General features: G+C 38.8%; 1 protein-coding gene and 1 gene segment (V, D, J or C); one reads left to right on the top strand and one right to left on the bottom strand.

Moving 5' to 3' along the window:
- The first annotated feature begins 4,945 nt into the window (after positions 1 to 4,945).
- On the top strand, positions 4,946 to 8,997 carry Prss58 (serine protease 58). Its single transcript, XM_032905052.1, has 5 exons — positions 4,946 to 4,985; positions 6,380 to 6,518; positions 6,716 to 6,972; positions 8,527 to 8,666; positions 8,749 to 8,997. The coding sequence occupies exons 1-5, from the start codon at positions 4,946 to 4,948 to the stop codon at positions 8,896 to 8,898; spliced, it is 726 nt and encodes a 241-aa protein (XP_032760943.1). The 3' UTR covers positions 8,899 to 8,997.
- Positions 8,998 to 14,754: 5,757 nt separating this feature from the next.
- LOC116904272 lies at positions 14,755 to 15,647 on the bottom strand. The segment is given in 2 exon segments: positions 14,755 to 15,353; positions 15,593 to 15,647. Coding segments are annotated over 2 exon segments (654 nt in total).
- Between the last annotated feature and the right edge of the window lie 8,815 nt (positions 15,648 to 24,462).

The raw sequence follows: 24,462 nt of genomic DNA, 5'->3' as shown, positions 1-24,462 counted from the left end.
TGCTCTTCCAGAGGACCTGAGTTCACCCAGCACTTATATCAGGTGGTTTACAACTATAACCGCAGCTCTCAGGGATCAAATGGGCTTTCACGGGCATCTGTACTCACACATAATACCCACATCTGCATACTTGAACACACGCACACACACACACACACACACACACACACACACACACACACACACACGACTTGAACAAAATCAAGTCAGTTGAAAATAAATGTCCTTCAATGATAATGACCCGAGCATAAGATAAAGCAAAGGTGGGATACATGCATTCTTCTGAGTCTTGGTGATTTGTTCTTCTTGCCTGGGAATCCTAAAAGTCCCACCTTTTTCACACTGCCCAGCCATTAACCATTACAGCTTTATTGATTAATCAAAAACCAATTGGGGACAAGGACCCTCAGAGTCTGGACATGCAGATTCCCATGCGATTTGGGGAGCAAATTAAGACAAAGAATTAGATCCACTTTCCAACAGTTTTATAGGATCCTTCTCTCTATAATAGTCCTTCTCTGTCATTCTACTCATAATTCTTTTCTCCTAAACCCTGATTCATCTTTCCACAGATTTCTCCCTAATTTTTTTTTCCATTTCTTACTATTTGCCATTCTTCTAGTCACAAACATTTTCCCACGGAGTATAGAAATTCCTCTCAAAGACACTATTATATGGGTCTCAAACAAAGTATCAACACAGTATATATTTGTATTATGTTTTATTGCTGTACACAGTCTTTAACTCAAACTTAGTGCCTTAAAATAGCACATTTCGTATGACCTCAGTTTCCCTGGTTTCATAGTTCAGGCACAACTAAGCTAGACTCACTCCTCAGCTCCTGAGAAACCTTCAAACAATTCATCCATTATTCAAGTTCCCAGTAAAATTCATGTCTAGTGTTTACACTTCACAGGGCCCTGGTTTCCTGCTTACTGTTAGCTGAGTACCACTATAGGTTCATAGACTGTATTGATTTGAGAGATTGGCAACAGCTGAACTTCCTCACCATACCTTCTTTGACTTTAAGCTTCACAACATTTGATGTCATCAAGCAAGCATGGAGATTCTCTTGTGGGCATTGGAAAAACTCATAGAGCATATAATTTATCCTTATGCAGTAACATCATCATGTGGAGACATCCCACAACCTCTAGAGTACTCTATTAAGCAAGTCAAAAGCACTGCTCATGTTTAAGTGAAGAGGACCACATAGACTTCTGTGATGTTTGTGGTTTAGTAGCTCAGTTTCTAAAATCATGTAATTAAATATTTCCACGTGTGGATTTAGCATACTTTGTTTATCCACTTACCTGCTTCCAAGGTTTTGCAACTGTGGATAGTGATTTTGTAAATATTAATCTTCCATTTTATTGTGTAAATATTTTCAATTCACTAGGTAAAAAACAAGGAATATGATTGGTTGGATATATGGAATATTGACATTTAGCTTCTAAGCAAATTTCTAGACTGCCTGAAAGCCAGCATTACCATATTTTGTCAGGATTACATGAGATTACAGAGGAAGGGAGAAAATCTAATAGAGGTAGAATTCTCATTTGAAGGTTTTTATTTTTAATTATGTGCATACCTGTGCATCTGTATGAGAGTATTTATATTAGTGCAAAGACTAGAAGAAGTTAGATCCCTGGAGCTAAAGTGATTACAAGCTACCTGACGTGTTCGTGAAATAAACTGAAGTCTTCTACAAAACCAGTAAGTAACCATAACTGCTGAGCTATGTCTCCACCCTCAGAATTACTACTCTTCCAAAAAGAATTATTTTACTTAAAAGTTTCCACATATTTTAATAATATTCCTTCTCTTCTTACAACTTCTATAATATTCTCCTATCTCTGTTCCCACCTAACTTTCTCTCTCTCTCTCTCTCTCTCTCTCTCTCTCTCTCTCTCTGAACAAAAACAAAAGCAAAACACAATAAGATAAAAAATAGATCAAATCCATATGAAACAAAATACCAAGAAAAAAAGTATGGAGTCCATTTTGTGGTTTTGTGCTGGTCAACTACTCCTAAACATAAGGTTTGGTCTGAGTTGTGTGGTTAATATACCTGTGGCATGTAATTGGAGAAAACGTATTTATTTTCCATTCCCAGTGGTTATCAGTTGAAAATACCTTCTTGGTTAGGGTGGGGATTTGTGTGTTTCTTTTTCTGTGTGCTGGTATCTTGTCTCCTTTGAAACTGTACTAATTTTATGCATGCTGTCACACTTTCTATATATATATATATATATATATATATATATATATATATATATATATATACTGTTGTAACTAAAAGATAATGCCTTCTTGGAGCCATCTACTACCTTTTGCTCTTATAGTCTTTCCTCACTTCTTCCACAAAGATCCCTAAGCCTTGAAGGGAGGGATTTTATTAAGGACGGCTCATAAAGGTATGAGTATGCCAACATTTCTAACTCTCTTTACATTTCCAGTTGCAGATTTCTGTCTCAGTAACTATCTACTGCAAGAATAAACTCTGGTGAAGTTTAAGCAATGCACTGATTTCTGTATATAGCAAAGTCATCAGAAGCCAATTTTATTGCTATATTCCCTTATCAGAATAGTAGTAGAAGATTCTTCCCCTAAGGTCTAGAACCTATTTAGTTTCAGTTCCTGACGACTTTAGTAGTGTCAGATGTGAGTTCCATCTCACAGAGTGGGCCTTGAATCCCATTTAAAATGTGGTTGGTTACTCCTATGACATTTTCTCCACTATTACACGAGTATATCTTATAATCAGAATTGTGTTATAGGTCAGAAGATTTGTGGTGCAGTGATTAATGATTAATTTTCTTTTCCAATAGAATGCTAGACAGTAGGGGGTGAAACTTCTGTTTGTGTACCAGCTTGATTGCTTCAATTTGATGACATAATTTAGTAGTGTTTTCAGTAATAAGTCCTGGCCATCAAATTGCATAGAGTAACCAATTGCCTTGGTAATAACCCATGATGTTTCAAGGGCACTAAGGAATCCCTTTAGTTAATGATTCCACACTATGTAAACTATCCCTATTACTGAAACATTGACTTGGTGGTATAAGACAACTAATTAGGGTATTATCTCCTCTATTACATGATGATTTCATTTAAATTCCTTTAATGCTTGTTTTAGTATATTTTCATTGTTTTTTTTCAAAGACCTTTAATGTTAATTATCATTGCCATACTCCCTCATTTATCTTGCCCTTCCATTTCAACATCTTGTTCTAGTTTTCATTTTTCTCATTATAAAACTGTATTTCCCCATTCTTGGACCACTATCTCCTGTCCCTTACTGGGTTCTCACATCTGCAGATTAAAGGACACAAAGAAAACTTAAAAGCTAACATCTGCATATAAGAAAAGCATGCAGTATTTGTCTTTTTAGGTCTGTGTTACCTCACTTGGAAGGATATTTGTTTCTATTGTTATCCATTTGCCTTCAGATTTCATGGTTCATTTTTCTCAATAGTGGAGCAGTGTTCCATTGTGTAAATGCACCACATCTCATTATCCATTCATCACTTGACAGATGTTCACACTACTGATTTTTTGGCTATTATATATAGAGCAGCAATGAACATGGGTGAGCTTCTCTAGTAGGACATAAAATCCTTTAAAGTATATGCCCAAGAGAGTTATAGTAGATATTGAGGCAGATCAATTACCAGATTCCTGAGAAACCTCACCCACTGATTTCCATGGTGGCTCTACTAGTTTGCACTACCACCAGAAATAGGTGTTACCCTTCCCTCACATCCTCACTATCTAACAGGTGCTATAATTTGTTTAATTACCTTGACCGTTCTGACTCAAGTAAGATAAAAGTAATAATTTAATTAGCATTTCCTCATGGCTATGGATGTAGCACATTTTAAATTTATTTCTCAGTCATTTCTGTTCCATATTTTGGGAACTCTCTAAGTATTAGATTCTTATAAGAAAAATAATAGTCTATTCCCCCTCCTTTGCTGTGCATATACACATACTGGAAAAGCCAAGTGAGCCCCCAGAAGAAGGAAACTATCCCTCGACCACCTTCACCAAATTTGTCAGTAATTGGAGAAATAAGTTACAACCTCCAGATCTATAAGAAGATTAATGTTTGTTGTTCAAGGCACATAGACTGTGCTATTTATTTTGGCAATCCAAGGAGACTAAACCTTCAGCAACCACCTGCTCAGATCTTAGGCCTACATTCAAGTCAGGTTGCTTGTTGATTGTTGCATTTTAATATTTTATATTTTTGGATTACTGATATTTTAACAGATGTGATTTACAAATAGTATTCCTAGTCTGTATAATATATCATACTTTTGGAGACTTTTGGTAGCACCCATTTGCTTCACTGTTTATCACTTCGTCCAGCTTGAGAGCTCCTTGAAGATAGAAATGGGAACTTTAAATATATGGGTACCCAACCAAAATCAAGACATATTCCAACTCTGGTAAGGTTTGAGATTTTAAATGATGGCTGGTTTTTGTCATGAAAAAGATAGCTAAAGTACTTCAAAGAAACACCAAGTGCTAAGCAAAGGGGTTACTGTCAGTGCGAGAGTACAGATAAATTCTAGTGTCACACAAATGGGGTAAACAACATCATAGAGATGGGAGGGGTCTGCATCATTAATGTAGCGCAGGGAGCAGCCTTCCTGCACAAATCAAGGAGCAGGAGGCTGTGGAGACATTGTGAACATCTCACTTGGATTAAGTAACTTCAAGAGAGGTCAAAATTCAGCTCTAGACAGCGTGAGAGACCAAGTTTGTGACAAGTTATTTCCTTCCTCTGACACCACTCTGTACTCTGATGGGGAGAGTTTTTCATAAAGTAAATTTCACCACTGAAATAACTCATCAGTGTTTTATCTCCTTTTCTCTTTTTTACACTTTACAGAGACACTGAGCTAAACTCCATCTCAAATTAGCTTTCAACATCATAATGAAGTTAGTCTTCTTCTGCATTCTTTCAACCCTGCTTGGTGAGTATATTCACATCTGCCACTGTTTGTCAAAGAAGAGTCCTTGGGAAGACAGGAAAGATAGGAAAAATGATAGAGACATCATTTCAGACTTAGTGTTTGACTGTTTCTCTATCTCTCAGCACTGCCACCACACCTACCAAGTTTAGTTACTTCCTATGAGAATACCTGCCTTCTGCACTTGTACTTTATATCTTTAATGGGCCTAACTTTATCCCCATAGTTTTAATCACCATAAAACATGTTATTTTATTTACTTTTTATTTTCTAATATGTTTACAAATTCAGATGTTTGAGAGCATGGTTATCTGTTTCACTTATAAGCTAGCTCAAATTCCTAAACAGAGCCTGCCATATACTAGTACCTGACATTAATTGGTGGAATTATTTACTCCCTTGTTGTCCTTAGACTCTGAGAGCATTTGCCCTGTTCTTGTCGTGGTACTGGCTTTCATTGTTCATGGTACAACTGTTGAAAGAGAGAGATAACTTGTGAAAGTCCTTGTATCAGTTACTATTATTATTGCTATGAACAAGAACTGACAAGAAACAACTTAAAGGAGAAAGGCTCACTTGGCTTATGAGCTGAGATAACAGTCTATTATTGTGGAGAAGGCATGACAACAAGAGCAACCTCTAAATTGGTAGTGGAAACATGAGGCTGCTTGCTCACATCTATGCAAATCAGAGACTAGACAGGAAGTGGAACAGGCTAACAACATCAAAGCTTGCTCTCTAGAGATCTACTTGCCCAGACACCACCACCAGCTGGCATTCAAGTGTTCAAATATATGATCCTATAAAGGGCATTTTACAGGCGAATGTTAATAACAATTTAAACTTGGTAAATTCGTTTAGTAATTAGCTACTCTTACAGATTCCACAAAGTTGTATAAAATGAGAGCACTTGTATTTCTTTTAAAAGTCATTTCTTTATTATTATATATGTAAGAAGAGGGGATCCATTGGTTATGGTACATTTGTAGGCTACTTTGTGAGGTAGGTACTCTCCTTTCATCTTTGAGTTCTGGAGGAATCAAACTCAGGTTGTCAAACTTGCTCAACAACTGTCCCACCTACTGAGAGTTCTCACAGGCCTAAGAGAATTCACAATTCAAGTAGAAGAATATTTCTTTACAATTAAAAGGATAAACACTTTTAAAATTTTAAAGTAACTGTTTCTATCAACTGTCATTGTCTTCAGAACAAAATAAGTCACTTTAAAGATTTGATTTACTATTTAAAAGTGCTGAAGAGGAGGGTTCAATAACTTGAAGATAGTGAAACATATCCCCCCTTTTTTTGATTTTGTTGTTGTACTTTTGAAATTTTGTTTTTGTTTCAATGTTTTTCTTAGGGATTGATGAAAAAAATTCCCATTCCTTTCTTTCCAGGTACCTTTGCCTATAATCCAGATCACATAGCTGGCACCACTCCCCCCTACTTAGTCTACCTGAAGTCTGATTACTTGCCCTGTACTGGAGTCCTGATCCATCCTCTTTGGGTGGTCACAGCTGCACACTGCAATTTACCGTGAGTGATAAGAACTTCAGATTGTTTTACTCTTTGAGTTCTCAAGTCACATATAGACCCAGCAACTTGTATATAACTCTCAATAAATGATCCATGAAAGATCTTCAGGGAATGTTCTTTGGGAAAAACTAATTAAGGTCCATATTATTGCAGAAAGTTGATAAATTATTTTTATGAATATTTCCTTATCATTGTAGGGACCTCCGGGTGATTCTTGGGATAACAAACCCAGCAGATACCACAGAACATGACGTGGAGGTGTCTGACTATGAGAAAATGTTCCGTCATCCATACTTCTCGGTCTCTTCTATTTCATATGACCTTATGTTAATCAAACTGAGAAGAGGGATTAAGCACAGTTTCTATGCAAAAGCAGTCAAGCTACCTCAACACACGGTGCCTGTGAATGCCATGTGCTCTGTGTCTACCTGGGCCTACAATCTATGTGACGTCAGTGAGTTCAAAGCATAAAGTGATGGTGTCTAACTTTGCCGGCATTCTCTGAGGACTCCTCTGAGCTTCTGAGATTCTGCTTCCATAGGACTTTCTTCAAGCTTCTGCTGTCACCATTTCCTTTTCCTTCACCTCATTAGAAGACATTAAAGTCTTTTCTCTGACATATCTTTATATCTTCTTGGCTTATAAATATAAAAGAAATAGTTTCAATAGAATACCTCATGATGTGTATCAGAACTCTTATTTTTGTCTCAGAGTATTAATTTTCTTCCCTCCAAAATGAAATATGACATACTATCAAAAGTTTTCAAACCATTTCAAGCAATGAATGAGCTCAAATTCTGGAAAGAGGAAAGGCATAATAAGATATCAAGTATAAGATAAAATCATAATATTGTGGCAGATCAGACAGAGCATTACTATGTAGGACTGAAAAAAAATATCTGAAGACTAAAGAGATGGAGAATGGGAAGAAGTGGATCAAGTGATGTATAGTACAGTGAATGCACAGTAAAGTGATTGTAATAAATAATAATATTGTATACTTCAAAACAGAAAACTTCATCAAATAATAAATTTTGAGTATTGCTAGCAGCACCAGAGAATTATTACCTAGGTTACTTTCACTGGGTGTAAAAAAGAAAAATGACCTCCCTTACCCCCTTACCCCCACATACATAAATGTATCTTAATTAACTCTAATTCATGAAGTAAACATTTCTGAAATTACTCTCAAAAGAAATGTGGATCTGTGAATGTATTGTTATACTAGAAAGTAAGGCAAAGGAGCTCAATATTCACTTTTAAAAAGTGTCATATTTTCAAATAAAGGTTTAGAAGTAAGCACTCATTCAAATTTAAAAGATAAAATCTCAAATATAGAACTTTTGCCCAAGAATCCCTAAGAAGAGCACCTATAGACAGATAGTACTCTGGTTTCCTTATTCTCATTGCTTGACAGATTAGAAAACCTTTCTTATTATAAGACTTTGATATAAAAAAAAAAAAAACAGCTTGAATTAGAAACCAGAAGACACAGTATTAAACTGTACCACCTAGTCTAGTTGGTTTTTTCCTCTACTTTTACTAACGCCTTAGGTGGCTCTATTACTGTTTATTATTATTATTATTATTATTATTATTATTATTATTATTATTATTATTATTATTGTATTACTTATCAGATAATTATTTAGTTTTAGCATCTGACTCTATATTTACAAGTTACCTCAAGCTCTAAAATTTGCATAGGAAAGGACACTCTCTAAATGTTTAAATTTCCAGAAAAAATTTCAAGCAATTTGTTTCATTTTGTTGCAAGAATGACTGACACATTCCAGCCAACCTCCTAAGGGGATGGGCATTTGCATTATGACAAGTTGTTAATCTAAAAATCTCTCCTATACTTAATGTTTAAACTTCTTGGTTCTTATTTCTCAAAATTTGAACTCCTTTCCTGATAATAGAAAAGATACCAAAAAAAGAAGGAAGCAAAGGAAGCTCTGATACTTAGAAAAACTCACGGGAAATATGACTTTCCTGTTTCCTCTAGCCAAGGAACCTGACTCACTGCAAACTGTCAACGTCTCTGTAATCTCCAAGGCTGAGTGTCATAATGCCTATAAAGCCTTTGACATCCGAGAAAACATGATCTGTGTGGGCATCGTGCCAGGACGGAGGCTGCCCTGCAAGGTAATGGACTCATGATACCTTCCTTTCATCATTGGATTCCTTATCTGGTACTTGAATGATAACCTGTTTTCTTTTCCCGTAGGAAGTCACGGCTGCCCCAGCTGTCTGCAATGGGGTACTTTATGGAATATTGTCTTATGCAGATGGCTGCGTTTTGAGAGCTGATGTTGGCATCTATGCTAGCATCTTTCACTACATGCCCTGGATTGAAAATACCATGAAAAATAACTGAGCTCTCACAACAGGAGGAATTCTGAAACATGTGACAAAGCATGTGCCCACATCCAACCTCACAATTAAATGGGCTCATTGGACCATGAGAGGCACAGCGTCTCACTTCTATGCATTCAGTGATTAGTAGTCATTCGCACATAATCCCTTCTTTTCCTATCCCTGACAACGGGAAGCTGAAAACTTGTCATTTCTCAATGTAGCTGGTAACAGAGTTATTTAAAGGGGGCCACTTTGCAGTCATTTGTGGTTACCAAACTTGCTATGCGTGTTTTCAGAAAGTTAAACACTTCATTTGGGGAAAGATTGTCTGACAGTGAGTGAGCTAATGGGGGTATCAACTGGAGAAAGGACTTTAAAATAGGAATTGGAAGAGGCACGTCATTAATTCTCATAACCGTACAACTCGAATATCAGACATAGATAAAGCTTAGTCACTCATTTGGAATCTGTACTTGCAACATAGGGTTAAAGTTCAACGTTCACTGGTACTTAGAACAGCAGATAAATAGGGTTAAAGATTTAATTTTCCCAGTGTATGTCTGCCTGTTTATGTAGCTAATGTTTTGAGGTGAATAATATTCCGAGAAATGGGTTTCATCATAGCATCCTCACACATTCAGCTCACACGTTGCCTTCATGCACTGACATCAGCTGCCTTGGGAGCTCTACTTCATTTTGATTATCACTCAAGCATCCTTCCTCCTCCTCTTTCTGCTCACTTGCACAGCTTTACTAATGGCCGCTGAGATTTAACTGACAGGTTTTCATGGGGAATTTTCTTTGGCCAGTTGACTAAAGGTTTAAAAAGCAGCACAAAGACAATCTGTAGCCACTCCAAGTAGACCACTGGAGCCTTTGAATACCGAAAGTTCTGAGGCCAAATCTTGTCCTCAAAGAGGTCCTAAAACCTCCAAGCTATCTTAGCCTCACCTAAGATTTCCTGGAACCAAAACTGCACTTGACTTGCCAAGTGTGGATCTGAGAGCTTCATCTTCACTTGTTTTATGAAGTGAAATTTTCATTATGAAAGGAACATGTAAACTCATAACATCTCACCTTGCAAAAAAGGGTTAATCCACTTAATCCACTACAAAAACTATGAGCAGGGCACATAGCAGCTGAGGCATCTGAATTGCATGGGTGTGGGTGCCATCTCTCTGTCTCACCATGAGCTCTAAGAGATGACATCCTTTACTGGAAATAAATTTAGTAACAGGGGAGTTAGAACGATTAAGTCATGGTGCAGTTCAAGAGTGGTAGTGATTACAAAGATGTTGTAACACAAATCCTCATCATCCTTGTTTGGTTCTTTGTTTTACAATGGTTTAAGATGAGACCAGTGACTCTTGTGGGTTGTGAGAATGAATAAGACAGTTTACTCAAGTCTGCAGAATTGTATTAACACATTGAAGGCACTCACATCTCTATCCAGAACTGATTTGGAATCCATATTACCATCTCCTTATACCTATTGTCTTAGTCTATTTGGAATTCCTCCAAAAATGAAACTGGAAACTTATAAACTACAAATGAAAACAAACCTGGTGACAGCTGTTTTGCTACATCCTTTAATGGAAGGATGCAAAATGGCAAAAAGTAAGAATAAGTAAAGGAATAATTTATTTCCTTGGAATCCTTCTACTAGATGCTACTCACATCCATGAAAATGTAGCCCCCACCTCTAAAACTACTATGCTTGGGGTGAGTTTCAACATACATCTTAGAGAGGACACAAACATTCAAATGTAGCACTTAATCAGAGAAGAGATTACAAAATCAGAATCAGAAAGCCGATAAATATTGTGATATAATTTGACATTTAATCTAGAATGACAGAGGAGTCCTTACGTATAAAATAGGAGAGGGATTGTTGCTTCAACTTCTAAGGACTGAGCTAAGGAAATTACAAAGCAAATAGCCTGTCTTTGGATTTTCTTTCAATCTTCTTACTCATCATCTTCATGTAAATATATCTGGCGGTTCTCCAGTTCCCAGTGGATACCAATGGTCTCCTGTTGAACCATTGACTGTCCTCATCCTTACATATCTGTCTAATCTTATGGGCTCAGATTTCATTCTCCCAAGAAAAAGGCTACCTTCCCATAAAGGCAGTGAGGTTGATCTCAAGTACCAAATACCACAATGAATTTTTAGAATTATTTCTTCAGAAATACTTCTGATTTATTAGATATTAGAGTCCATTGATAGTGTTAGATTTGAAGTCAGATTTGCTTGTCTACATACAAATAGTTGATGTATGCAAAAAAGTATTTAGCTCTTCAGCATTATAATTATAAAGGAAATGTAAGTCATACCATATAAGATATTGCTTTGTCCCACTAAGAATGACTTGTCAAAAAGAGAATAGATAAGTACAACAATATTAAATGGTCAGACACCCTAGAGCTCCCAGGAACTAAACCAACAACCAATGAGTACACATGAAGGAACCCATGGCTCCAGCCGCATATGCAGCAGAGGATGGCATTGTCTGGCATCAACAGGAGGAAAAGTCCTTGGTCCTGTGAACGCTCCTTTCCCCAGTGTAGGGAAATGCCAGGGCATTGAGGTTGGAGTGGGTGGGTGGCAGTGGAAGTATCTTCATAGAAGAAAGGAGAGGGGGAGGGGAGGGGAGGGGAGTGGGAGGGGAAAGTATGGGGAAGGGAGAAGGGGATAACGTTTAAAATGTAAATACATAAAATAGCCAAGAAAAAAGAAAAAAGAAAGAGAATTGATAACAAATGATAGTGAAGATGTGAAGAAAAGGAAACTTTGTAGGCTAATGATGTATACATAAATTCATATAGCCAGTTTAGAGAACAATATGCAAGCTTCTCAAAAATTTTCAAATAGAAGTACCATATGAGGGAACTATACCATTCTTGAGAATAGATCAAAAGGAAATTGAGCCACTATGTCAACTCCCATGTTTATTACATAATTATAGCAATAGCCAAGAAATAAAAACTGAGTTTCCATAAAATGAATAGATATTTGACACATATACACAACATAATACTATTCAGCCACAGAAAGAATGAGATGGTGGTTACCAGGCGGCTGAAGAAATAAGAAAGAAGAAGGGGAGGGAAGAAGTGGATCAGTGAGGGGGCTGTGATCTATTCAGACTGGACTAGGTCCCTTGATGCTACTGCACAGTAGGGAGAGCATCAACAATTATACACTGTGTGTCTAAAAACACCTCAAAGAAAAAGACTTAGATGTTTTTACTAAAATATTGAAATGATTTAGGGTTAGATATATTTCAAACACCTCAAAATCATATAAGTTTAATGTTTTAAAAGAATATTTTTCTAGGTATAGGAACACACTCTTATAATCCGAGCACTGGAGATGCTGAAACAGAATGCTTAGGAATTCAACAGCCTCAGCTGTATGAAGACAGCTTGGGTTATATGAGACCCTGTCTTTTAAAAAAAAATTAAAGTTCTCAGAATCTCTGCTGGCAGTTTACATGCCTGGCGTCAGAGTCTGGACAGGTTCAGTTGTGTGATCATGGAGTCTACAGTGGGCAGCTGTATGATTTCATATGTGGAATCTTTGGTTGTACTGAGGGAAACAGTAGGGACAGGATCCAAACCAAATTCTGCAGTGATGTGAACTATCCAGAGAGCTTTCACTTGAGAGCAACCCAGTCTCTGGTCTGAAGTACAGGTTCTTCAACTCCATATTTCTATCCATGGCTCATCTTTAATTCTCCTGTGTCACCGTCCTATCCTGTATAGGATACAAGCAGCTAACTAGCTCCTTGCATCTGAACCCCACACTCCCTCCTCTAACCAAATCTGACTAGGACTGTGACTGTGATTTTATTTCTACCAGGTCTAGTGGCCCTAAATTATCCTCCTGATTTTGTCACAGGACATGAGGAATGTTAGTGAAAAGTCATATGGTCACCGGGAGGACATTTTGGTAGTCATTCCCATTTGCTGCTATGTGAGAGCGTTAGAGAGTGTTAACATGTGGGGCACAGATAGAGAGGCCAAACCAAGGTCACAGAAAAGCCATGGAAGCTACTGTGAAAGTCAGGGAACTTAGGAGTCCTCTAAGTGGAGGTGGCACCATTTCTGGAGGAACAGTTTCTGTTCTTACCCCAGATAACATTTTAGAATGTCTGAGAGTCTTATTAAAAGCAGCCTTTTCAACAGCAGGGTTTTAGAAAAGTTCATAAACAGAAAGCATCCCATGACCAGGGCTTTGGGGCCAGGGCATACAACTCCGGCATGAGGCAAGTCAATGTCTCAAGCAGATGAACTTCTGAAGATCGGAAAGAGCAGATGAGAGAGACAGGTAAGAGAGCAAGGAAGCCTTGTTGGGTTACCAAACAAACTTCAGCGCCATGAAGAATTATGGGCAAATGGCTCCCCCTTGTGGAAAGACCCTTCATTCTCCATAGGACTGAGGTATCTCAACCAAAGAGGAAGCTATAATTTGTCTTGGCAATCCCTCACTCCCACACCTTTCAGTTGTCCATAACCTACCTCAGACCGGGCTCAGGATCCTGTGCTTCATGATAGTTCACTCTCTGTCATCTCCCTTCCTACCTCCTCCCCTCCCCACTCCTTTCCTTCTTCCTCTCCCCTCTGATCTACTCTCCTCCCTTATGTCCCTCCATTCCTCCCCACTGACCCCAGCCTTGCTCTGTGATTCTGAACTTCCTGTTGATTTCTAGCTATTCGCCTGGCAGTTGAGCAGTCTTGTTCTGCTCTTTACTCTGGGTGTAGCCTTCCACAGATTGCAAATTGAGTTTAACTCAGGGCTTTCTACTACATTTACTGCTGCCTAAATGCTAATTTTAGACCTTTATGTTTCTGATGGACTTGTTTTCTGTAATATGTGGTCAAATTAGCTCTTTAGTAAATATACCTCTAATTTAGAGCAATTGTCTCTCCCCTTCTATGTATGTATATATGTATGTATGTATGTATGTACGTATGTGTGTATGTACATGCCTGAGTGTGTATATGTGTGTATATTGTGTATGTCTGTGTGTGAATGTATTGTGTCTTGAATGAGTGTGTGTATATGTACATGTGTATTGTGTGTATGCCTGTATACTGTGTGCGAATGTATGTATACATATGTGTATGTGTGTATTTGTTGTATGTGTGCACTATGTGTATGTGTATATGTGTGTGTACTCTGTATATATATACATATATATGTATATGTGTGTGTGTGTGTGTGTGTGTGTATTATGGCTATTTCAAGCTTGTAAGACAGAGGCTTTATCTTCTGAGCTATTCTCCAAGCTCAACGTAATTTGTTTAATGTTTTTCTTCAGGTATAAGTCTTCATCAGTTTTTCTTTAACTGCTTTGATAAACTAGTAATTACCTAAAAAATATCTAGATTTAGTAGCTTTGAGCTCATAAGTCTGATATGGGAAGGAGATTTAGTTTTCTTTTAAATTTATTTTGCTATGTTAAATGTCATATTGAAATATTTTAAATAACATAAGTAAAGCAAAATAAATTAGACAAAAAAAGGGACACAAAGAACCCTTTTAAGATTGAGTTTGTGAAGGCAAAGTGGGTGCAGGTAATAAACACGTGGGCATTATGGAAACAAGGGTGTTTATTTAAAGGGTATCATCACACCTGCACATTCAGCCATTCAGCCAGTTTTTATATGAGCTCTGGAAATTTCTCTTGGTTTTACTCCAACCCCACATTGGGAATTGATTCAGGCACCACACACAACCTGCTATTCACTACCCATATTGTGGAGGGAAGAACTAATGCAAACCGCTGGTTTCCTTGGTGCTCTGCATCATATTGTACCAAAGAGTACACCTGAACTATGTTGCCCGGCTGCCTGCTGGGGTAGCCACATTAGCTGTCTACATCCGCAAATCGGAAACTACAATATAGGAGGATAAGGACATCTTCCAATCTCACAATGGAAGACCTAAAGTCTATGCTCTGATCTCCTTGAGTCACAGAATAAATCAGACACAAACAGAAAAAGTGGCTAATCAGCAAGTAGAGGGCACTCTTTGCTAGGACAAGGTCATGGGGAAGTCTGGGTAGAATAGAAGAAAGCTCAGAAGGGCTTGCAGAGGAACAAAGGTTGGAGGGGAGGGCAGGGTGTATGTGTGGTTTTTGTTCCAATGCCCCAGCAGAGTTTACCACTGTGTCTCTACTGCAGGTGCAGTACAGAGTTCTGCCCTGGCTCAGGTTGGCTACTTGCAGCCTCAGCTCTGTATCACTGACCCGTGTGGCCAGGTAATCAGCACCAGGAAGAGATTTGACCTCTTTGTCCCCAGGACTTCGCAGAGTGACCAGCAACTGTAGTTGCTTTTGGAGATCCTGCTGATACCAGCTCAGCCAGGGATACTGGGAATCCTTCAAGATGCAGCTCAGGTTCGCAGCTTGACCACGTGGTACCAGACCCCACCTCGGTTTTTGTTCCAGAAAAGTCACTGTGGGGTCTGAAACAAGATGAAAGGGGGAAACTAGTGAACTCTATGTATAGCCAACTCAACTACATCCTGAAGAAGAAAATCTATGAGTAATGCAGACAGAAGGCTGTGAGAAGCCTTGACCAGGGAGAGTGGCTTTGCCAGGTGACTGTCGTAGAATTAAGGGTGGCTTCTCTGCTTACTAAGCTAAAGATCCCGGCCTCTCTTTCCCTCCCTCCACCCACTGGATTCCTCAATTGCCATCTGACCTGTAGTCACAAAAGCCATGAGTACACAGAGGCACAGAATGCAAAACTGCCACATCCTTGAGCCCCCTGGGTTCTCTCTAGGAGTGTAGGGCATGCAGGGCATCAGGCAAGAGAGGAGGATCCAAACTAATAAGGTGGCAACCAGAAGCTTAAATCTTGGGCCTGACGTTCCAAGGGCGTGACTTCCTCAGGAAACGACTATCTCAACTCATCTTTCCTCTAGAGTGAAAACCTAAAGCTGAAGGGTTGCACCCTTTCCTGTGGTCTGAGCATGCTCTCTCTCTCCACACCCCTGCACACTGTATACTCACTACGTAGCTGAGTGCAGTGACTGGGCCCTGCATCTTCTAAGTGGTGGCCAGATATTCCTGGAAGTGATTGGTGTAGAGCGTCACCTGTCAATAAAAAAGCTTATGGCCAATGAGCTGACACAGGAAATAGGTGGAACATCCAGCAGGGATACAGAGAATTCTGGGAAATAGGAGGAGATGGCCCTGAAGATTCGCCTGAGAACACAAAGAAGGTCAGAGGCATAGGAGCTGAGCAGAGGCAAGCAGTCACTCAGGATAGATCACGAGTAGAGATTCTCCTGGAACACCAAGGAAAAGGACAAAAAAGGTAGAGAAACTCAAGGGATAGAACACAGAGGGATTCAAGCTAAAATGCTGAGCTGGTGGGAGTAAGAAGACAAGGAGAGGAAGCCACCATGTAGCTAAAGCCACGTTAGAACAAAAGAGATAATGAGTTAAGAAGTAAGGTAAGAGTGAGTCCGAGAACAAGCTGAAGTTTATGGCCCAGGCATTTCCTAATAAGTAATGAGTCTCAGAGTCGTCACTCCATGAGCAGGGTTGGATGGAAAACAGGGTTTTTTTTTCATAGATTTGAGTTTGACTCTCAAGCTCTTTCAACAGAGTAAAATGTCTCCATATAACTGAACATGTAGAGGCTGTCGCAGGGTTATACTAGGCTGTACCCAGTGAATACTCATCCGTCTAACTCCCAGAATGCAAGTAGAAAATAAAAGTGAGTTTGGTTCTGTAACATACCTGGCAGAAATAAAGACATTCTAAAGATTCCCTAGTGTCTTTCAATCTGACCACCAGGTTATTCATACAATAGACCCCAAGGAAAGGGAAATTTCCCTAGGACTACATGCTGGAAGAAGGAAAAGGCACCAGCCAGGGTGGGAACGTGTCTCCTAAAAAAAGTTTTTTTACACAGCTTTAACAAGCCTTAGAGATGGGTCAATGTGGGGCAGGACCATACTTTGACCTAGATTGCTTATCCTTGGTCCTCTAAATTTTCATCTCATTTCAACCCTCAAGACTGACTTGGAAAGTTCAGTTTACACTGAGTAAATCTTTTCTGTTTTTTAATTTTTAACATTTTTTTAATTTCTTAAATTTTAAATTTTTTTTTAGTATTGGATATTTCATTTACATTTTTAATGTTATCCCCTTTACCAGTTTCTCTTCCAGAAACCCCCATCTTATATTCCCTCCCCCTGCTTCTATGAGGGTGCTCCCCCATCCACCCATTCCCACTTCCCCACACTGGCATTCCCCTACACTGGGGCATTGAGCCTTCAGACGACCCAGGGCCTCTCCTCCCATTGATGCCCGACAATGCCATCCTCTGCTACACATGCAGCTGGAGCGATGGGTCTTTCTGTGTGTACTCTTTGGTTAGTGGTTTAGTCCCTGGAAATTTTGGGGGGTCAGGTTATTTGATATTGCTGTTCTTCCTATGGGGTTTCTATTTTTTTCCCTAGTACTGGGTTTTTATTTTATAGTGTATCATGTCTAGTTAAGGTTCCCCAATTATACAGTAATACAATTTAAACTCCTTTTCATATGTATGTGTTTTGGGAACCTTGTACATTAATGAGTTTCCACATAGCTTTTCAAAAGGCCTTTACTGTTACCCCTCTTCAGATCCTTTGCTCAATCCTGTCCTCCTGTTCCCCATTCCTCTTAGTTCTCTTGTTCTATTTGCCCTTTGATCTTTTTGTAACACGATATTGATATTCTATTTCCCACTCCTTGAAAGATCCCCTCCTTTACAGTCATCCCTTGCCAGCTCCCTCACAATTGCGAGTATTCTATAGCATTTTAATGGATATTTTATGTATTTACATTTCAAACATTATCCCCTTTCCCCCCTCTCACATACCCACCACCACCCCTACCCCTGCTTCTGTGAAGATGCTCCCACTCCCACCCACGGATTCCCACCACAACACCCTGGTATTCCGCTATACAACACTTCATAGGACCAAGAGCTTCTCCTCCTATTCATGCCAGAAAATGCCATCCTCTGCTACATGTGCAGCTGGAGCCATGGGTCTCTCTATGTGTACTCTTTGGTTGGTGGTTTAGTCACTGGGAGCTCTAGGGCTCTGGTTGATTAATATTGTTGTTCTTCCTATGTGGTTGCAAACCCCTTCAGCTTCTTCAGTCCTTACTCTAACTCCTCCATTGGGGTCTGTGTGCTCAGTCCAATGGTTAGCTGCAAGCATCCTCATTTGTATGAGGGAGGCTCTGGCAGAGCCTCTCAGGAGACATCTATACTAGGTTACTGTCAGCAAGCACTTCTTGGCATCAGCAGTAGTGACTGGGTTTGGTGGCTGTATATAGGATGGATCCCCAGGTGGGGCAGTCCCTGGATGACCTTTCCTTCAGTCCCTCCTCCACTTTCTGTCCCTGTATTTTCTGCCATGAGTATTTGGTTCACACTTCTAAGAAGGACAGAAGCATTCACATTTTGGTCTTCCTTCTTGAGAATTCTTCTCTGTGAATTGTTCCCTGGGTATTCTGAGCTTTGGGGCTAATATCAATTTATCAGCTAGTGCATACCATTGGTGTGATTTTGTGACTCACTCAGAATGATATTTTCTAGTTCTGTCCATTTGCCTAAGAATTTCATGTAGTCATTGTTTTTAATAGGTGAGTAGTACTACATTGTGTAAATGTACCACATTTTCTGTATCCATTATTATATCGAAGGACATTTGGGTTCTTTCCAGCTTCTGGCTATTATAAATAAGGCCATTATGAACAAAGCAGAGCATGTGTCCTTGTTGTATGTTGGAGCTTCTGAGAAGCGGTATAGCTGGGTCCTCAGGTGGTACTATGTCCAGTTTTCTGAGGAACCACCAGACTGATTTCCAGAGTGTTTGTACCAGCTTGCAATCCCACCAACAATGGAGGAGTAGAACCTATTTTTTCACATCCTCACCAGCATCTGCTGTCACCTGAGTTTTTGATCTTAGCCATTCTGACTGGTGTGAGGTAGAATCTCAGGGTTGTTTTGATTTTTATTTCCCTGATGACTAAGGATACTGAACATTACTTTAGGTGCTTCTCAACCATTTGATATTCCTCAGTTGAGAATTTGTTTTAATTTTATTTACATTTCAAATGTTATCCCCTTTCCCCCACCCAACCACCCACCCCTTCCCACCTCCCTGCTCTGACATTTCCTCTACACTGGGAGGTCCAGCCCTGGCAGAACCAAGGGCTCCTCCTCCTTTTGGTGCCCAACAACACCATCCTCTGCTACATATGCAGCTGGAACCATGGGCTTGTGCATGTATATTCTTTGGATGGTAGTTTGGGAGCTCTGGTTGGTTGGTATTGTTGTTCATATGGGGTTGCAAATCCCTTCAACTCCTTCAATCCTTTCTCTAACTCTTCAAATGGGGAACCCATTCTTACTTCAATGGTTGACTTCGAGCATTTGCCTCTGCATTTATCAGGCTCTGGCAGAACATCTCAGGAGACAGCTATATCAGGCTCCTGTCAGGATGCACTTCTTAACATCAGCAATTGTAGGATGATGTCATTATGCAGGTGAAGGCAGGTACAAGGTAGAATGAGGCCTGACGTTGGATGAGAAGGAAGAATGGGCAGGAGAAAAATTTGAGAGGGGGAGAGGAGGCTGGAGCCACAGAGAGAGATAGCAGCAGAGTGAACATGGAGGCAGATGTTAAGATTCCTCTCTGCACATTTACAAGTTGTTATGAGTATTTTTAAGGGATGGATGTGTATAGGATTTTGTGTATCTAGATGAGCCAGCTGAGTCTAAGTGTGAAATTACGTCTTATCAATTGGATCAGAGGTTATTGTGTTGTATGTTCTTTCATGTGGCGATTTAATTGAATTCAAGAGAGTGTGTGGTGGCTGGAGACCCTGGGCCATCGCAGAATCGGGATGTGTATGTCTGGCATGGTGGCAACCCACCTTGGGAACTAGATGGATAGAGAGATTGCTGCCAGGTTCAGAGTAGCCATTGGCAGTGTGATATGGGATGCAGCAAAGCGGGTGAGAGGCTCTGCTGACTGAGATGAAAATATCAAACAGATGTCATGGAGCACTACAGCGCTGGACCTAGTGCATGATAAAAGGAAGCATTTATTTTAATTTTACCGCAACAAGCAAAATTGTCTGGGTTTGGTGACTGTTTGTATATGGGCTGAAACCCCATGTGGGGCAGGCTCTGAATGGCTATTCCTTCAGTGTCTGCTCCAAACTTTGTCTCCATATCTCCTCCTATGAACATTTTTGTTCCTTCTTCTAAGGATTGAAGCATCCTCACTTTGGTTATACTGCTTCTTGAGCTTCATGTGGTCTGTGGATTGTATCTTGGGTAATCTGAGCTTTGGAGCTAATATCAACTTATCAATGAGTGCATACCATGTGTGGTTTTCTGTGATTGGGTTACCTCACTCAGGATGATATTTTCTAGTTCCATCCATTCGCCTATGAATTTCATAAAGTCCTTGTTTTTAATAGCTGAGTAGTACTCCATTGTGTAGATGTACCACATTTTCTGTATCCACTCATCTACTGAAGGGCATCTGGGTTCTTTGCAGCTTCTGGCTATTATAAATAAGGCTGCTATGAACAAAGCAGAGCATGTGTCTTTGTTATATGTTGGAGTTTCTTTTGGGTATATGCCCAGGAGTCGAATAGCTGTGTCCTGAGGTAGTACTATGTCCAGTTTTCTGAGGAACCACCAGACTGATTTCCAGAATGGTTGTACCAACTTACAATCCCACCAACAATGGGGAAGTGTCCCTTTTTCTCCACATCCTCGCCAGCATCTACTGTCACCAGAGTTTTTTTTATTTTATCCATTCTTACTGGTATAAGGTGAAATACTATGGTTGTTTGATTTTTATTTCCATGATGACTAAAAATGTCGAGCATTTCTTTATGTGCTTCTCAGCCCTTCATTATCCCTCAGGTGAGAACTGTTCAGCTCTGTACTCCATTTTTTAATAGAATTATTTGGTTCTTTGGCATCTAACTTCTTAAGCTCTTAGTATACATTAGATATTAACCCTCTGTCCTCTATCAGATGTAGGATTGGTAACAATCTTTTCTCAATCTTTTCAACAATCTTTTTCTCTGTTGGTGGCCGTTTTGTGTTATTGACAGTGCCTTTCTTTGCCTTACAGAATTTTTGCTATTTTAAGAGGTCCCATTTGTCCATTCTTGATCTTTGAGCATAAGTGATTGGTATTCTGTTCAAGAAATTTTCCCCTATGCTTATTTGTTCATGGCTCTTCCCCACGTTTTCTTCTATTAGTTTCAGTGTATCTGGTTTTATGAGGAAGACATTGATCCATTTGAATGTGAGCTTTGTACAAGGAGATAAGAATAGATCGGTTTGCACTCTTCTACATGCCAACCTCCAGTTGAACCAGCACCAATTGTTGAAAATGCTGTCTTTTTTTCATTGAATGGTATTAGCTTCTTTGTCAAAGATCAAGTGACCATAGGTATGTGGGTTCATTTCTGGGTCTTCAATTCTATTCCATTGATCTACCTGCCTGTTTCTACTAATACCATGCAGTTTTTATCACGATTGCTCTGTAATACAGCTTGAGGTCAGGGATGGTGATTTTCCCCAGAAGGTCTTTTATTGTTAAGAATAGTTTTGGCTATCGTGGGTATTTTGTTATTCCAAATGAATTTGCAAATTGCTCTTTTTAACTCTATTAAGAATTGAGTTGGAATTTTGATGGGGTTTGCATTGAATCTGTAAATTGCTTTTGGCAGGATATCCATTTTTACTACATTTATCCTGCCAATCCAAGAGCATGGGAGATCTTTCCTGAGGTCTTTTTTTATTTCTTTCCTCAGAGACCTGAAGTTCTTGTCATACAGACCTTTCACTTGCTTGGTTAAAGTCACACCGAAGTATTTTATATTATTTGTGACTATGGTGAAGGGTGTCATTTCCCTAATTTCTTTTCAGTATTTTATCCTTTGAGTAGAGGAAGGTTACTGATAAGTTTGAACTAATTTTATATACAGTCACTTTGCTGAAGGTGTTTATGAGGTTTGGAGTTCTCTAGGTTTTGGGTCACTTAAGTATACTATCATATCATCTGCAAATGGTGATATGTTGATTTCTTCCTTTCCAACTTATATCCCTTTGCCCTCATTTTGTTGTCTACTTGCTCTGGCTGGGACAATATTGAATACATAGCAATGGAGTGGGCCACCTTGTCTAGTCCCTGATTTTAGTGGGATTCCTTCAAGTTTCTCTCCATTTAATTTGATGTTGGCTATTGGTTTGCTGTATATTGGTTTTTAATATGTTTAGGTATGAGCCTTGAATACCTGATCTTTCCAAATTTTTATCATGAAGGGGTGTTGAATTTTGTCAAATGCTTTCTTAGCACCCAATGAGATGATCATGTGTTGGGCTTTTTCCTTTGAGTTTGTTTATATAATAGATTACATTGATGGATTTCCATATATTCCCTGCATCCCTGGGATGCAGCCTACTTGATCATGGTGAATGATCCTTTTGATGTGTTTTTGGATTCAGTTTTACTGAGCATTTTTGCATGGATATTCATGAGGGAAATTGGTCCGAAGTTTTCTTTCTTTGTTGGGTCTTTGTGTGGTTTAGGTATAAGTGTAATTGTGGCTTCATAGAAGGAATTGAGTATTGTTCATTCTGTTTTTATTTTGTGGAATAATTTGGTATTTGAAGGTCTGATAGAATTCTGTACTAAACTCTTCTGGTCCTGGGCTTTTATTTATTTATTTATTTTTTGGTTGGGAGAGTTTTAATGATGGTTTCTATTTCTTTAGGGGGTATGAGACTGTTTAGATGGTTTATCTGGTCCTGATTTAACTTCAGTACCTGATATCTGTCTAAAAAACTTATCCATTTCATCTGGATGTTCCAGTTTTATTGAGTACAGGCTTTTGTAGTAGGATCTGATAGTGTTTTGAATTTCCTCAGTTTCTATTGTTATGTCTCCCTTTTCATTTCTGATTTTACTAATTTGGATACTGTCTATGTGCCCTCTGTTTAGTCTCGCTAAGGATTTATTTATCTTGTTGAGTTTCTCAAGGAACCAGCTCCTGGTTTTCTTGATTCTTTGTATAGTCCTTTTTGTTTCTACTTGGTTGATTTCAGCCCTGCGTTTGATGATTTCCTGCAATCTATTCTTCTTGGGTGTATTTGCTTCTTTATGATCTACAGCTTTCAGATGTGCTGTCAAGCTGCAAGTGTATGCTCTCTCCAGTTTCTTTTTGGAAGCACTCAAAGCTATTAGTTTTCCTCTTAGCACAGCTTTCACTGTGTCCCATAAGTTTGGGTAGTGCCTTCATTTTCATTAAATTCTAAAAAGTCTTTAATTTCTTTCTTTCTTTTCTTTCTTTATTCTTTGACCAAGTTATCATTGAGTAGAGCATTGTTCAACTTACATGCGTATGTGGGCTTTCTGTCATTTTTGCTGTTATTGAAGATAAGCCTTACTTAGTCTGTGGTGATCTGATAGGATGTATGGGATTATTTCAATCTCCTGTATCTGTTGAGGCTTGCTTTGTGACTGATTATATGATCAGTTTTGGAGAAGCTACCATAAGGTGCTGAGAAGGTATATTCTTTTGTTTTAGGATGAAATGTTCTACAGTTATCTGTTAAATCCATTTGGTTCATAACTTCTGATAGTTTCACTGTCTCTCCATTTAGTTTTACTTTCTGTGATCTGTCCATTGATGATAGTAGAGTGATGAAGTCTCCCACTGTTATTGTGTATGGTGTAATATATGCTTTGAGCTTTAGTGAAGTTTCTTTTATGAATGTGGGTACTCTTGCATTTGGAGCATAGATGTTCATAATTGAGAGGTCATCCTGGTAGATTTTTCCTTTGATGAGTATGATTTGTCCTTCCTTATCTTTTCTTTTATAACTTTTGGTTGAAATTTGATTTTATTCAGTATTAGAATGGCTACTACAGCTTGTTTCTTGGGACCATTTGCTTGAAAATTTGTTTTCATCCTTTTACTCTGAGGCAGTGTCTGTCTTTGTCACTGAGTTGTATTTTCTTTAGGCAGCAAAATACTGGGTCCTCTTTCCATATCCATTCTGTTAGTCTCTGTCTTTTTATTGGGGAATTGAGTCCATTGTTGTAAAGAAATATTAAGGAATAGTGATTATCTTTTTCTGTTATTTTTGTTGTTAAAGGTGGGATTATGTTTATGTGGCTATTTTCTTTGGATTCATTGAAAGAAAATTAATTTCTTCCTTTTTTGAGGGTCTATCCCCTACACCACGGGTTGGAGTTTTCCATCTATTTTCCTTTGTAAGACTGGATTTGTAGAAAGATATTATATAAATTTGGTTTTGTCCTGGAATATCTTTGTTTCTCCATCTATGTTAATAGAGACTTTTGTTGGATAGTAGCCTAGGCTGGCATTTGTGTTCTTTTAGGGTTTTTATGACATCTGTCCAGGATCTTCTCACTTTCATAGTCTCTGTTGAGAAGGCTGGTATAATTTTGATAATTCTGCCTTTATATATTACTTGACCTTTTCCCTTTCTGCTTTTAATATTCTTTC

The sequence above is a fragment of the Rattus rattus genome, chromosome 6 (genome assembly GCF_011064425.1).
Source record: "Rattus rattus isolate New Zealand chromosome 6, Rrattus_CSIRO_v1, whole genome shotgun sequence".
Taxonomy (NCBI): domain Eukaryota; kingdom Metazoa; phylum Chordata; class Mammalia; order Rodentia; family Muridae; genus Rattus; species Rattus rattus.
The sequence above is the reverse complement of the archived record's forward strand: the minus strand, read 5'-3'. Positions and strand labels throughout refer to the sequence as shown.

Bases quoted from the DNA above. Each gene is read 5' to 3' on its own strand.
- Prss58 (XM_032905052.1), top strand. From the start codon at position 4,946: ATGAAGTTAGTCTTCTTCTGCATTCTTTCAACCCTGCTTG. The intron at 6,519-6,715 runs GTGAGTGATAAG...TTATCATTGTAG, and splicing joins GCTGCACACTGCAATTTACC to GGACCTCCGGGTGATTCTTG. The intron at 8,667-8,748 runs GTAATGGACTCA...CTTTTCCCGTAG, and splicing joins GACGGAGGCTGCCCTGCAAG to GAAGTCACGGCTGCCCCAGC.